This window comes from Pempheris klunzingeri, chromosome 7 (assembly GCF_042242105.1).
Source record: "Pempheris klunzingeri isolate RE-2024b chromosome 7, fPemKlu1.hap1, whole genome shotgun sequence".
Taxonomy (NCBI): Eukaryota; Metazoa; Chordata; class Actinopteri; order Acropomatiformes; family Pempheridae; genus Pempheris; species Pempheris klunzingeri.
Genome location: NC_092018.1, coordinates 26,313,169 through 26,329,885, shown reverse-complemented (window position 1 = coordinate 26,329,885; position 16,717 = coordinate 26,313,169). Strand labels below are relative to the sequence as shown.

General features: G+C 42.1%; 2 protein-coding genes across 2 annotated transcripts; one reads left to right on the top strand and one right to left on the bottom strand.

Annotated features, from left to right (window-relative positions):
- The first annotated feature begins 348 nt into the window (after positions 1–348).
- On the top strand, positions 349–3,758 carry rnf181 (ring finger protein 181). Its single transcript, XM_070833601.1, has 6 exons — positions 349–396; positions 996–1,101; positions 1,193–1,329; positions 1,528–1,643; positions 1,737–1,811; positions 1,903–3,758. The coding sequence occupies exons 2-6, from the start codon at positions 1,016–1,018 to the stop codon at positions 1,960–1,962; spliced, it is 474 nt and encodes a 157-aa protein (XP_070689702.1). The 5' UTR covers positions 349–396; positions 996–1,015; the 3' UTR covers positions 1,963–3,758.
- A 413-nt stretch (positions 3,759–4,171) lies between these two features.
- On the bottom strand, positions 4,172–14,877 carry LOC139203742 (transmembrane protein 150A-like). The gene is made up of 8 exons (XM_070833600.1): positions 14,756–14,877; positions 10,691–10,973; positions 10,343–10,390; positions 10,137–10,223; positions 9,598–9,665; positions 7,576–7,703; positions 7,280–7,457; positions 4,172–6,189 (listed from the first exon to the last, which is right to left on the bottom strand). Exons 2-8 carry the CDS (start codon positions 10,753–10,755, stop codon positions 5,888–5,890), a joined length of 876 nt encoding a protein of 291 aa, XP_070689701.1. The 5' UTR covers positions 10,756–10,973; positions 14,756–14,877; the 3' UTR covers positions 4,172–5,887.
- Positions 14,878–16,717: the final 1,840 nt, after the last annotated feature.

Sequence of the window (16,717 nt, the reverse complement as noted above, 5' to 3'; positions counted from 1 at the left end):
ACTGCATAAACGATACAAATATGTAGAGAGTCACTAGGCATCCAAACTTCAAAGAAAACAAATAAGAAAGCTGGTATTGAGGGTGTGGTTTCAGTAATCATCAGATCAGAGTGGGAAAATAAACCATAATAAATAATCAGTTTATGGTGGGGAGCATCCAGGACAGTCATTCAGAAAGTAAATCAGGCGTTTTTATTGGAAAACAACACACTTTATATGGAGTCCGTAGAGTTATTACGCCCCGTACCAGCAGGGGGCGGTAATGCGACACTATTTTCCCTAAAAGAAGAAGAAACAGGGCGTGATTCCCTACTGTGATTGGCCAAAACACCACGTGACTCTTAACATCATCATACCCGGAAGAATGACATGTTTATATCGTTGCTAACATTTCAGGTAAGAGAAGCTTATTTGTTGAGTCTTACCAAGAATTTATTAAGAGTTTCCTAACTTTTTTATTTTATTTTTTTACATCTCGTTGAGACTGTTTGTACAAGTTGAAGAAAGTAGACGCTAGCCGCGCCTCTGCTGTAAAACCACCGAACTCAGTGAACAAAGTCTCCGATTATGTGTCCTCGTTTACCGCAGAATGAAACTCATTGTACGCCTCTCAGTTCTTTGACAGACTTAATATATGAATACCGAATTGTAAACCCTTTGTAACATTCACTCATGTTTTAGTCTCACGGCTCAAACATTTCTAGTGGGCACAAACACCTTTTACATGAACGAACAACTGTTTGTGTTTTGCTTGTGATGAATTAACATGTCGGTGTTGAAGTGTTGTAGAGCCATTAGCACATATTTAAATATGATATACTACAGCACTGTGTTACCTTCGCTGCTTTATGTATGAGGAAACAATGAGTACATGTCATGTGCCCCAGCTTCTCTGTGTGTGACCTGGAGTCACACTGAAGTGATCACTGGTGCGTTTAGGCCAGTTCCCTCAACCGTCATTTTAAATATCATATTAAAAAACTGGATTTTAAAAGGACACCAAGGTTGGACCAACATGGCATCCTACTTTGATGAGCACGACTGTGAGCCCACCAACCCTGAGGAGCAGTATCGCCAGAACGCGCTGCTTGAACTGGCCAGGTGAGCCTGCACACACACACACACACACACACACCTGCACATGTATTACTAGTGTGCACTGCTCTGATTGACTGTGGCTCTTTGTGCACAGGTCTCTAATGCAGGGCCTGGACCTACTTGACTCAGGGACGTTTGACTTGTCAGACTGGGATCAGCGGCTTCCTCCTCCGGCTGCCAAAACTGCTGTCCAGACCCTCACCGTGGTCATCATTTCCCCAGAGCAAGCAGGTGTCTGACTTTTGCTCCAGTAGAAAGAATGAAACGTGTTTTACACTGAGATTTTACTGACATTCAACAGATGTAAAGGAAGAGACTGATGACAGCAGAGAGAGAGAGAGAGATCCTGTTTACAGAGAAAGTCACTGGACCACGAACTTCGTTTGTTGACCAGAGGGGTTTCATCTGTTTTTTTTTTTGTTCCCACAGACAAAGGTCTCAAGTGTCCTGTGTGCCTGCTGGAGTTCGAGGAACAAGAGACGGTTCGAGAAATGCCTTGCAAACACCTATTCCACTCAGGGTGCATACTGCCGTGGTTGGGCAAGGTAAAGCTCACAAGCTTGTGATTCAGTGTTTTACTCCTCATTGGAGATGTAACGGAAAAGTTAGTTAAATCTTTTGCATGTTTGCTGTCGTAGACTAACTCCTGTCCGCTGTGCCGACTTGAATTACCAACCGACAATCCAGAGTACGAGGAGTTTAAAAAAGACAAGGTGAGTGTGTAAATCTGGATTGGATTATATATCTGATTTCTAACTATGCTTTCACTGTGTCACCAGTTTAATGTTTCTTTCTGTCCCGCAGGAGAGAAGAAAACAGAGGGAGCACAGGCTGGAGGACCTACATGGAGCCATGTACACATGACATGACAATGCTGTGGTAGAAGTTTGTGGCACAGTCACATTTTACTGAACGCCTCAGGAAACAGAAAAATGCTGCGTTCGTGCCATTTCATACAGAATGTAATTTCAAGCATGCAGATGGGAAATAACTGCAAATTAAGTCTTCATTTCTATTTATCTGTTGGGCCCACGGGGTAAATGTGTGGCCGCTCTTGTCAGAGTAACAGGAGGTTTTCCTGCTCCCTCCATGTATTCAATGTGGCATGAATGCAGCATGAGCAACAAGGTCGCTGACAAGTGAAAATTCCTGTCTCTAAGTTTCCCACTAGTTAGAATTAATCTATTTTAGGACGAGGGTGCTGCCGACAGCAGCAGCACTCAAGTCTCTTTATTCCTTCTTTTATATATATTTACAGAAACATCGGCTGTGTTTATCTAATTCATATTATTTAAAGACAGGAATATATTTTTAATCAATGACTTTTTGTTAGTTATGTTTACCACAGAAATGATGTTTAAACCTAAGAGAATTTTAAAGTGCACTCCAGCATGTTGTGGACATGTTAAAACCAGGTTCAAAGAAGAAATGTTACAATTGAAGCAGCAGAGGCAAAGTCACCAGTCCCCAATATGGTCAAACTCCAAAGATTCTACACTTCTCATTCTGCGTTTTCTGTTCGACTGATAACAGTTTCTATAACCAAACCGAGGGAATTATTTTTTCAGACTAAATGAAGCTCCTCCAGAGACACAGAGGATGTTATGACTGTTTTCACGCCTCCTTGTGCTGAGTAAACTGACGTTTCACTTGTCCCATGATGTTTGGAAAGCTCCTGCCTAGACAGAGGAACAATCAGTAACACAACCGGTGTGATCCGGCTTGGTTTGATGCCTCTACATCACATGGCAGTCCCTTACAAGAACTCACTCATACTTCTTTTAGAGAGCAGCGATCTGGGAAAGTCCCCCTCTGCTGTTGGTGTGTTAAATGCCCAATATTGGACCTGCTTGTCTGGGTGTGATATTTAATCAGCAGAGAAGAGAGAGAGTGTGTGTGTGGATATGCAAGTCACCCATTCTCTGTCATCTGCTCTGCCAAATGTTTCTATTTCTGCTTCAAATAAATAACCTCCATTGTCTACATGTAAGAAGATAACCACCCAAAGATGCTGTTAACCATAGCTTAAAGCTGGTGCTAACGCTATTCCACGCTGTATGCCATCATTTTGCTCTGTTTGAATACTTTGTTCAAAGAAACAGTCAATGCAAAACGTGCTAATAATTTATCATTTTTATTTCATATTTGAATATAAATCTCTGTCAAATGAAAATACCTAAATGATAGACAAATCATACATATTTACAGAATTTATAAAAGGAAACAAAATCATCTGTGTTGACTTGTTTTCAGGGATTTCTCTGACGCGTCCGTAACCATTCTCTTACATGTTTTTCAAATCCAGGAAATAAGACATGTTTAGACTTATATAGTTTGTGTTGTCGTCGCTAGAGGTCAAGACATGTACAGGTCAGGCAGCTTTTTGTAATACAGGATTCTTCCCACGGACAAAGATACCATGTGACAGAAGTGTACATTTTGGCAGAAGAAAAAAAAAAAAAAAAAAAAAAAAAAAAAAAGGGTAAAATCCACCTTTAAGTTTTGGCCTGTGGAAGATGCTATGGTGTAATGCTGTTACAGAATAAATCCAACCCTGATGTGAGGCCTCACACAAGCTGCCATTTGTAGTCACGCCCCGTGACTTAGTTACAGTATGTTGAAACAAGGCTACAGCTGAACTCAATATTGAAAAAACAAAACTAACTGAACATGGTCCCCTGGCACAGCACGAGGGATAAGGCTAAAAACAGTGCACTCATACCAGTTCACACACCTACTGCTGACACACAGAAAACCTACCAGAACTCCAGTGAACTCCAGACTTTTTTTGGCAAGATCAGAATTGCTGCAGTCCCCAGAAAGAAAATGAAATTAAATAATTTGCACAAAGAGTAAAGAAAAGTGACCTGACACATGATTACACATCTGGTGAACCAGCAAATCCACAGAAAGAGCTTTGTGGATGGACTGCTGAGCCGCTGTCACATTAAATACTTTTCTCAACCTCAAACCTGTGAGATGGAAAACATGTTGGAACTCTAGCTCTTGCCTCAGAACATCAGACCCACAAAAGATAAAAAGAGGTAGGTGATGTGACCTTTTTTTTTAAAAAAAAAAAAACAAACAAACATGTATTGCTGGCATCCAGTGGTTAGACAGTTAGAAATGTTATCAACACTATGTGGAGGGCAGAATACTGTGTTAGCAAACGCACTTCTCAAACAGCTCACAGGGACGCTCGCTGACTTTAAAGCAAACTTAAACTGGGTGTGGCTTTAGTGGCGTGGCGGCAGTCGGCTGTAGTCGAGCAGTGGTGGTTTGTGGCAGTCTGGTGTCGAGCTTCTTCCTAACCGGAATTATTACTTTAAAAATAGAAATTGGCAACAGGAAGTCAAGCAAAAACCTCACTGTATGACACTTTCAGTTCAGTGTACGACCCTGTCTGGTACGGTCTGGTTGTGGCACTATATTGACGCCATGAGGTTTATGGCTCAGGGTCTACAAGCATCATATTCTCCTCTCGGTTACATCAAAACTTATCATCTGACGACAAAGAAGGCTTCATAATTAACAGAAAACGTATTCTAAAGACTCATAAGGCTTCCAAAGGTCCAGCCTGGAACCAAATCAGTGTGTGGACAAAAGCTGTTACATTATTCTGTAAATGTGTTAGTGGGATTATACCTTTACCTTCACACACCTGCTTGTTTTATTAGAAGATGTAGGTCACTTTAAACGTCTTGGTGTCACTTTGAGCAAAAAAAAAATAAAATAAAAAAAGGCCCAACACACTGAAAAAGGCATTTTTCTCTCCAGTGGAGCAGAAATTATTGGATGATTGATGACAATTATTGCACCGGACATGACGGTCAAAGAATTTTTTTTTTTTTTTTTTTTTTTCAAAAAGGTAGTGAGAAATGTAAATGTCACAAAGAAATCATCAGATCATGCAATTAATGGGACGATAACGTAGCGCCATTCTGGGAGGGAACCAGAACAGACTGGTAGCTTTTAAAGAAGCCTTCCTGCACTCACATGTCGGTGAAACGGATCATGATCTGGGGAATGATAGTGGCTCTAGGTACACACATATATATATATATTTGGTCAGATCATTTAAAAATACCATCAAAATTTGCATTGAAGTCAGATGTGCAAAAACATTGTCAGGTGAAATGAGTGGTTTTTGCCATTCATTGGATCATTTATGCTTGATTGAAAAAAGGCCATGTGCTTACAGCCTGTAAAACATACATAACCGGTAACTATTCACTTTTCAAACATTCATTGTTTTCTACTTACTACGCAAACTCAAACAGTAATTGTTATTCTCTCATTCAAAAAGTGTGCCGTGCAGAGATAAGTAAAAGGCCAAAACGGGACGGCCACGCGAAGCATTGGGTAGTTGATGAAGGAGTGTCTGAGGAGGGGGGGGAAACTGTGGGTACACCAGTGATGCACAGTTGGAAAAAGAAAAAGAAAGTAAATAAACTTCAGGAAAGGACCTACCCTACTGAAGAACTGCCCAAATCAAGAGCCTTCTTGGAAAACATTCATGGTTCCGGTGCTCAAACTGGCTCCACACATTCAGCCCTCCTTTCAGCATCGCTACAGAAAATGAGACACTTGACTGCAGTGGCTTGCACCACCATCGTAAAGAAAGCATAAAGAAACGATAGTACAGCATTGCAGATGGGATAACCTGGTGTTGGTTTGACGGTTAAAGATATCAGAGCTTCCTCTCTTCTCCTCCACTTGCTGCCTGGGGTCTTGCCTTCCTGAAGAACCTCTGCAGTGACATTTCAGACCTTTGGGCTGCGACGCAGAGCTACAACATGGCTATGCTCTCTGGGGTACAGTTGAGATGTGTGGATGTGCTGCTTCCCCCAGGGGACTTGAGGCCCTTAGTTGCCCCACCCAGTGTCGAGCCCCGGGATCTGGGGCCCATGATAACCCCTGAGCCGTGGTGGTGACTCTGCTGCAGGCCTGCCATCATGGTCTCGCTGGTGACGGTGCCAAACTCGTAGGTGAAGGTGCCGTAGAAGACCAGGATGTCCACCGTGAAGACCCACTCGCAGATGGCGGCGGCGTGCTGCAGGATGAAGCTCTCGTGGATGAAGAAGATGCCGCCTGGGAGGAGGAGGGGGTTAAGGAGGGCAAACATCTCTGCTCCCAATATGAGCTAAACAAATGGAGCTCTTTTCCCAATTTCACTGAGTCTACTGCGGCACAGGAAATAGAGGCATGGACGTGAATCAAATCCATGATATAATGAGATGACAGCAGCAGCTTAACCTCAGGGTGCCTGATGTAAACTCATAGTACAAAGTAGGATTATGTTTCAATTGGCTTTATAGCCCCATTAAACAGATGGGTTTAAAAACAAGATAATACCCAATAAAAAAGCAGTATAATTCACCTATGATAGACTGATATTGTTTATGAGATCATTAACATGACCCTAAATGGTTCTTAACCCTGCCTCCAAACAGATGGCAGACAGAAACAAAGAGAGACAATAATGAGCGGAGGAGGAAAGGCGTAAACTGCTTCCTGATTGGACACTTGAGGAGTGGCTGTGAGTTTGCAAACCCATAGCTCAACTGTCATGTGTCCAACTGGACTGGGCGTGGGCCTCGTAACATACGTTATCATATGTCCTGTCCTGTTTTAGAGCTGAGGGACAAACTTGCGTTTTATCAGCAAGCCATCACGACGGCAGGGTGGAGCCATGACGGGGTTAACTAATACGGCCGTTAACAGGGTGGAGGAATAGAGACCTCCTAATAGAGACCCCTAACCCTAACCCTACAGTCTGAACCACACCACATGCTTTCTGACCTGAAGAAAAACCTTTTAATTCTGCTTTTTCAGAGACAGACTCAGGTATGAAAAACAGCAACAGTAAATAATTACTTTTGAATCCTAAACTGGCAGCTCAGCATTGAAATGTCATCAATATGAGTCCAGGAACATCAACAGGTAATGTTGAACTGGTAAACATTACCTGCTCCGACTGGAATTTAAGATTTTCACTGAGTTAAATTGGCCTTTTTCAAGGCAGAAATGTTGACAGTTATTATTAATGTTATTAGTTACATCTGTGCTTTTCCTGGAATAACATGTCAAACTGTCGACCATAAAAAAAAACCTGTGAGGAGAAAACCTGTGTTCAGCTGTTACTGTATCTGGGGATTCCCCACTAGTGAGCAAAGGATACTAAGGACAAGGGAGACCATGGCTCCCAGCGCCAGAGCCACTCTGAAATGGGCCATCCAGTAGTCGAGGGCAGTCACAGCCACCCGGTAAGTGAGCACACACTGCAGACACACAAACAGGAGCCCGGCTGGAAACGCCACACCAGCGCCCACATAGTGTAGAGATTTGGCGTGATCAACCTGACAAAACAGGACGGTACAGTCAGTGGGAGCGTTTGCACTCGTCTGAGACCAAAAAAAAAAAAAGAAGCAAAAGGGTCATTAAAGTTTAAATTAAGTGTGTTCACAGGGACTCTACCTGGAAGTTGCCCACCATGACCAGACCCACGGCGTTGGTGCAGCCCGACACCAGAGCGCTGGTGTTGACCCAGCATCGGTGGCTGTGTTCGATCACTTGGGCGTAGCGCAGAAGGCACACCATCACCACTGCAGGGCACAGGAGAAGACATGATGTTACAGAGCATCCATGAAAATAACACTGACTGTACAGTCCAACGGTCAGAGCCTTTCAATGTGAACCTGAGGCTTGGAGGAAAATTTAAATACCATGGTTCTGTTATTAAACATGGAAGATAAGCGGGTATTTGTTCCATTGTCATACTGAATGGTGAAATCAGAAATTTGACAATGTCTATCAGATTCTAAACTGCTTGTTTAAACAGAATGCTCCTTCGTGTTTATAGTTTTATCAACAGCTGGGAGGGCTGTCGTGTGACTGCACCCATTCTGCTGATCTTAGGCTCTGATCTGTTTTACTGCCGTCTCAGAGAGGATGTCTTCTGTCAACTATTGACATCTCTGGTTGCATGATGGGCGCTGTGTTTTGGCAGGCTCAGCAGCCCTGTTTGAAAACTGGAGACCTGCAGATTTCCACATCCAAACAGCTTGTGCGCTAGTGAGAGAGAAGCAGAAGGAAGTGGGCTAAGTAAAGAAGGAATGACAGAAATGAAAGTGATGAAAAAGAAAATGCAATGAAACATAAAAAGCAACCATGAGGACTGGGAAAGAATGTAAATACATATGAGAAGAAAAATTGGCGTGAATAATAGTTTGAAAGAGACAACAGCAGGAGAGATGTAATTAAAGGCAGGGGGGGGAAATGGGGCAGAGCTGAGTGGTGATAAAACAAGACAGGGGGAGGAGGGGTAAAGGAGGAAGGCCATGGAGGGCGCACGCAGGGGAGAGGACGGGAGTGGAAGGAAAGCCGCATTCATTATTGATTAGAGAGCACAGGCTATTTCAGGCCCCTCCATATCTCTTGGAGGCTGGTGGCTGGCGTCTGTGGGCACCGTGGAGGATTAACATAACACACAATATGGACAGAGGACACAAACGCTTCACCTCAGTCATATAGATTAATTACTTGTGTGTGTAGGGCAAAGGTAGAAGTGTAGATCGCAGATGTAACTAGAGATTTAACCAATTTTACCCATCAGCATTCAACAATTAATTGATAGTACATCACCCCATATTTGTGGAAAACATTTTGACATTATACTCCAAAGAATATGTAATTGATACACAATAACCAAAAATAATTCTGGAATTGTTAATTATAATAAACAATGCATCACAGTTTTGAGGGGCTACTTGTGAAACAGGGGGATTAAAAAAAGAGAAATATGTTTATTCTTTTTCTTACTGGGGCTTAACAAGATCCATATCACTCTCATGTCTGTACAGCAGACATGAAACTACAGCCTGGAGACAGTTAGCATAGTATAGCACAAAAACTGGAGACAGCTCATCTGGTTCTGTCTATGGTCCAAAAATCTGCCTTCGAGCACGTCCGCGCTCACTTATTAACGCGTCATATCTTGTTTGTGTAATATGTACAAAAAGTGAACTGTAAGAGAAAGTTGCTGCGGGGAATCATGTGCTTGGACCACTTCTTTCCAGACACAATGCCCTCCTGGTGTCTCCACTGGCTGCATGGCAACCTCACAGACATGTCAAAACTCTAGAAAGTCACTGTGCCAAGCCAAGAAATAATCCAGCACACAACCCCTGTGAAACCACACAGTTATATATTAATGGGCTTTGGAGGCACTGGTTGGTACATTTAGTTACATTTGGACAGAGCCAGCCTAGCTATATTTAGCTTTATGCTGAGCTATGCTCACCCTATTGTGGCAGTAGCTTCATATCTACCTTTAGAATCGATACAATCCTCTCATCTAATAAGAGGCAAATAACCATATTAGCCCAAATGGCGTACTATTCCTTTAAAGAAAGGACATTCAGTGCACATTCAGTGTCTTTTAATGACACTACTGTGTGTGCATGCGTGGTTTCAAATCCAGATAGGACGAGATCTTACCCATGAAGGCTCCAACGTTGCCGATCAGGCTGAACAGGCAGCTTTCAGGAGGGAAGGAGCCACATTTACTGTAGCACATGAAGACAGCAGAGCTCTCAGCGTTAGAGACAGGAGAATACCCTTTACCTACATAAACTACTGAAGGCCAGGCCACAGTGTCTTTACAATATAATCATAGTGTACAGGAACAAATAGAGTAATGATGATTACACATGCAGACTATACTTTCTACTTTAATAATGTAAAACCACTTGCCCTGATATTATATCTAGATGTAAAACTGAAATTTAGATGAAAAAAAGCCTGCGAGTCTCATGATGCCTTTTTACAAGAGTGCTTTTGTTCTTGCCCCTGGTTAGAGGCTTATTTGCAGATTAAACAAATGCAATTTATGCAAAGCGTGGGTTAATGACTGTCACAGAGCCACAACATAACAAGGTGCTAATTCATGCCTCGGGGCCTTTGCTGACACAAAATTGCTCTTGTATTCTGCAGAAACAAAGCCTTTAAGTGCAGAGAGGAGAGACGGAGAAGCAGACCTGATGAGGGGGATGTCCTGGATGGTGCAGCATGTCTTGGGGAAGCCTGGTCGGGGCAGCTCCTCTGTGCATGTTACATTGTAAGACCTGTGGCAGTGACACAGTGAGTTCAGTTCATTCCCAGCTGGTAGCTGTGGAGTCTAACTGTGTCCACATTAAGAATTTTATGCCTGTTTCCTCAGATCAAAAAGAAGAGACTCACTCACCAGTTCTCCACAGGACAAACATGGTGATTCATCACAGCCATGGCATACCTGTGGGGCGAAGAACACACCATCATGTAAAGCAAGAAATGACAAATGTCAAACACAGCCTGTGACACAAGTTGAACTGTTATTGAGACAGAACACTTTACTGAGCTTGAGAAAAGGGGCAATCCAGCAAGAGAGGATATAAATCACTCACTTGTTTTGTCATGCAAATAGCTATAAATGCCCACTTACACACCCCTATAAATCTGTACTTGTTGTCCCATCTGTACACTTGATAATGTGAACAGATTATGTTTCAATGTGGCAGCATAGGTGACACAGTCATGTGTTCATGTAACTCACACTATCCATATTCCTGTGATGGAGAAGGCAGACAGGCTGACAGGCAGGACGATCCAGGCAGTCATTGGGCTGGCAGTGAGCTGGCTTTGTCCCAAGCATGGGGTGAGAGGGGGGCTTCGGGCTGGAGTGGCGACACGACAGAAGGGAATAGGTGGGGGGGCGGGTGGGGGTGCGGGGTCACTAACACACAGGGAGACACACAGGGGGGGACATGAGAGGAAAAAAAAAAAGGGGGGAATGGCACAGCTCTTCTGCTCCACGGGGCCCTGCAACCAGCAACAACCTGAAAGGAGAGAGAGAAAAGTCTTATCAAATATACAGAATGTGATGTTATGTGTGTCGTATCTGGCTCTATCTATATGTCAAAGACCAGCAGCCTCACATCTTCTGTTAAAAGGATCTTTAACATCATTCTGCAGTCTGTTGACAGCCAGCTGACATGATCTCGCACACGTATGTTCTGTGCCTACGTGACAGGAAGTAACTACACTGACAGCATGTCGTACTCCTCAGAACACTGCAGAAACATCTTCACTTGCCTGCGAATCCCTTCTCATGAGCTATTAATTGAACAAACTGAAAATGTGTCTTTTCAATTCAAATGTTTCAACAGGTTTAACAGTCTTAACTTAGTAGAAGAAGCCTATTGTTGGACATACACAAAGAATCAGAGCCTCTTCTGGTGCTCTTGCTCCATCATTGTTGAACACTGATGGAAAAAAGTGTTCATAAAGATAAACCGTTGCTCTTTGACTGAAAACAAAACCAGGTGTTTACTGTAAATGGTTTAGAAAGCTGAAACATGACAGATTTTGATACCTTATCTATTTCATGGTGTCTGGTGGCTTTTCTCTCAACGACAACAACTCTAATTGTACCAGTATTATGAGACAGAACGACAGGCACCTCTTGAGAGAAATGAGCAGCATCACAAAGCTGTACTGTCAAGCAAGGTACTGTCCGGGCAAAGTGTACCCTAGTGAGAGTGAGGACTGAGCCAAGGTCAGCTGTGTGGTGAAGGGAAGTGTTGGACGGCACAGGCTGTATCATTTTACACAGTGTAGAGTTACCAGTGTGTCCTTTGCTCCGAGGGAATATACAGTAAACTAAGGTGAACTTGTCTTGGACTGATCCACATGAAAAGAAGATCTTGTTCCTAAACAAAGGTCAAACTCACAAAATTAGCAATGTTCTAATAGCTTTTAGACAAATATTATTGTAAGGGTGCAGGAAAGCTTCACACAAACATGTTTAGCCACCTGCAGCTTTGACTTTTGCTCTCCTTTGAATTAGTGTTGAGTTCAATTTTAGATGCATACCCTGCTGTTAAAGTTAGTTTAAACTGTTTTTCAGTCAGTGATGGTAGGTAATCACTTACTGACAATGTATAAGCTACATCATATGAAGCCATAAACATCCTGTGTTATTCTTTAAAAAGTTCCACCATGACCTATAAGCATACAGAAGCAGGAAAACCAAGGCTAAGTGACTAGACAAAGACTAAATGGGAAGAGCCATTTCCACATTTCCCCTTTTTCTCTTAAGCATCGTGTTTCATCTGTTTGGCAGTAAATTTAAATTTTAGGCAACAAATAGACAATTAGTCGAAAAGACATCAAATTAAATGCCTATTAAATGCTCTCCCTTATGTTACGTCACTTCTGGTTTGGCTTTTTCAGATGCAGAAGTACAATTCTATCACAAAAACGACTCCAGGAGTGAGTGTAAGGAATATATGAGTATATTTTTATGAAAATCTAGTTCCTAGATCATTTTCCTACACATTGATTGGATGGGGTCTCTAACCTAATTTCTCTGATTCCAGCTTTTTAAAGAGTGTCTTTCCTAGTCTTCTATGATAGCAAACTGAATCTCTTTGGGCAACAAGTTGATTGACAAAAATAATCAAAAGACTAGGGCAGCTGCCCTATGAACGATGTTAGCGAAGTCTTAATTATATCCTTGCTTCTATAAACATGGTACAGTTACTGTATATACCTACATTGCAATGGAAAATGATTATTGTCCATGTTACTGTGATAATGTAATTTAAACTCTCCTACAGGCTGGGTCCTTCCAATTTCCTCGTTGGTATTTTTAGTGGGCTTCAAACTAAATGAAACTTTATACAGTTTCCCCATCACACTTTCAATAGAATTGACACCAAATGACAACCCCCCCGCCTATACTCTACAAGACAATGACTAACCCACACTAGTGACCACCCCCATCTGCCACACAAGCTCCTCCATCTGCACGGACATCATTAAACAAACAGGCCTTGAGGCACAGTGAGTATACGGACATTTGCTCTCAGCATCACATCTGACAGCAGTTCAACAGCTTCCATGAATCCGCTTTGTTGGGAGTGTACTGTTGGCCAAACACTTGATCTCTCATCCTCCATCCACTTGTGTTTCACTGTTCCAAAATAAAACCTTCTGCCAAGATGGAAAACCCTCTGACTTTCACAACAGTCAAAAAAGCTATAGCAGTAAGAGGATATACATTTTTCTATTGTTGTTTTTTGGTTCATCATTAAGGTAAAAGTGTAGTAGAGGAAGAAGAAATCTATTGAACCCATCTGTTTCTACAATCTGGCAATTGTAGACAGGAATATACCAAACCACACCACACAGCTTCACCTGCAGCCCAAGTCCACATGTTACACTATTGGTAGATTCTGTCCTTTGAGCAGTGTTTCCACTGTATTTCAATAGTCTTCATTTCTCAGCTCCATTAACAAACACTGAAATGTGCACACAGCTTTGTTTCCTACACCCATGTTGCGCTCCTGCACTCGATGTTCAAGTGTAGCTTTTTCCTCATATAGTCTGGTGTACATGCCTGTTGTTCCCTCTTCTGGGTGTATACAGTGAGGAGTAGAGTGTTTGCAAAGGCTTTTGAAGTGCTATCAAATATAGTGCGGTGGGCAAAGGCCAGAATACTCACTGCAAGTCCAGGTTGTTTAACACTGTTCACACCACATAGCAAAGCTTGCACTGCTAGCAGAGGACATACAGTAAACTATAGGAACATGCAGCCTGCAGGGTACGTGAAAAATAGCCAATCGCCTTACATTGTTGACCCACAGCAGGCAAAGGAGGGAGGACATAATGTGGTGGTTTTGACACTACAGATGGGGTCCCCAAAACCAGACATTTTTAATTCTTTATTAGATGTTTCTATAATAAAAACCCACAGGCTCTGATGTGCACTCTTATGCCTGCATGCATTTCTATACTGCTGGTGACAGCGGCCAAGATGGGTCTTACTAATCAGTCTGGACTTAATTACATTATATGATTTCTCATGGCACCAAAAACTAGCCATCATAGTGTTGTTCTTCATTAGCCTCAGATAAAATTAAACATGTGGCTGATAAATAACTTGTAAGGACTTATGATTCAAACATGTCTGGTTCTGTTCACACTGCTGCAGTATATACACACTAAATCTACACTTGTCACAACATTTTATAAAGGACAGTGAGGTTAGATGATAAAGTTCACACAAAGGTTGCAGATGTAACACAACAAGTGTACCTATTCTTACATTTCTTTTAATATTCTTGAATAGCCTCTTGAGGGGAGCAGCTACAACGCGACTTAAATAAAAAAAGCAATGCTGTCTTGGTGTTTGTGTGTGTTTGTGTGTGTGTGTGTGTGTGTCTGTGGGGGGCCACAACACCCCCCAACCCCCGCAGCCATTCACAGGAAATATTCGCCACTGTACTTGTAAGACTCGATAAAACTGTGGCAGTGTATCGTAATAAACAGCGGACACCGCTTCTCCACTTGTCCACAGTCAGACACCCAACAAACGGAGCTACATCAGGAGTTCGGCTGCCTGCTCTCTGGAGCCGGCTAGCGGTACCGTTAGCCGTGTTAGCTTCAGCCAAGCTAGCTAGTTAGCTTGCACTTTGCCAGTTGTCTTGACTTGACACTTGCCCGCATCTTGATTTCCGCTAACCTAAGCGATAAGCTGCCGAACAAGACACAGTTTGAGGACAAGAACACCGACGACACTGGGACAGCGTTAGCACAAAAATGAGTGTACACCTACCTCCAACCTGCTATGCCCACCACAGACCTCAACAACCTTGGTTTCCCTTTAAAAACAGCGTTTTCTCAGCAGACGAGGCTAACCGGATAAATAACGTCCGGTTGAGCTTTTCAAAATAAGACATCGCGCTGGTGTCACTGTAGGAGTGAGGCTCTCAGCTCCCAGAGACAAAACAATGTTTGTTTCTTTTCCCCAGCTCGTTCACCTACATGGCACTGTTTTAATATAAGTGTAGATATAAAGAGGATGATCCGAGATTGTTGTGCCACTGACGAACAGAAAAGTAGATGTCTTGCCCATCACCTGCGTTTGTTCCCTCAGACAATAAAAGAAATACCTGCGGCTTCGGTGCCAGCTGGAATAAATCAGTTTGCACGTCATCTTAAATTACATTAACTGTTTGATTTCGTGTTCAGCCCAGTTTATCATGATAGTATCACGTTTGCGGTGAATATGACGCTTTATTTTTTGCACAATCGCATGAGCCCTGGTCTTATTGTGGTGTAACTAACTTGACGCAGATCTCGGTGTTGTCAGGCCCTGCTGTGAAACACCTCTGTGTCTGTGGTGTTTTGGAGAGATTGTACTATGAGAGGTTTGATTTTAAATCTGTGTGGAGGTAATGTATCTCCTGAGATCACACAAGAGGAATGTGATTGCACTGAAAAATTAAGTTTGTGGGACTTGCATACCTGGCATTTCAAATCTGGAATAGGGATTTCAAAGGTATGTAATCATTAACACCTATCCCTGTGTAATCAAACAAAATATATCTGAGGTGTGTCTTTAGAGTTCATGCATTATGTTTCCAAAATTAATGCCAAAAAAACAAAATAAAAGCATTTAAGTGACACCGCACTTCTGGTCAATCAAGTATTCATCCTTATTTAACCCTGGAAATCTTGTGGTCCTTATCTTTTCAGATCCAAAATTTTGTTATGTATTATGTCTCTATTAACGTTAATTCTCTGCAACACAAGAAATCACGCTGCCATGAATGATGCAGGTGACCCTGAGGGCAGAGGGGAGTTGGCCTTTTTCTCAGCTGGCATTTGGAAAAGTCCTCAGGTTTTACTCATCACATAACTGATGGCTCCGTTCCATCCCAGTGTGTCATTAAACCACAACATCGTGACAATAAGCAGGACCCTGAAAGTGAGGCAGCTAAATGGTATTCAGCCGTCTTTCATTTTATTATTTACACGTGCTTTTCCCTCTGTGGAGAACTTCTTATGTAAATACATCCCAGGAAATATATTGTAGGTGATTTTTTTTTTTTTATTCATGTGATTTTAAACCAAAGAATTAAAGAGACACAGCTGTTGACATCTTCCTTTACAGACATTTTCATGCGCCCTGGCAGGAAAAGCACAGGTGTAATTAATAACAGTAATTGTCTCTGACACACCAGACTCCCAGCAGCACATAGCAGCTGTCCAATGAGAGCTTCAGCTGCTGCTCTGTGGCTTAGACCTCATCTGATTGGACAGAACACAAATGAACACTGAGGTGGAATATGAGCAGCGATTAAATGGAATAACAAAAATCATCACTTAAAAGCCCATTTAACATTTGTTCTGTGGTTCCATTTTAAAATTAAACCATTGTTACTTAGTTACAAGTGAAAATATGCTTTGAGTTTGTTGAGGTAAAATTTAAATTCAGTTATAATTAATCAATTTTTTACAGATTTTAAAAATAATGTATTCATTCATTGATTAAATTTACACCATACATTGTTTATTATTCTGCCTGCACTCTCCAGGCTCCACAGTTAATAGAAAATGTGGTGCAGAGCAAGATATTATATATCTTTTTCATTATGGCACTTTACCTTAAAATGTATAATCTAATGTATTCCCTGTTTACATCAGTTTGCACAACCATACTTCCAGCTGTCACAGATTATAAAGACTTTCTTTGGTTCAGGAAGGAGGGTGATGAAACCGTTTGACTTGTCAC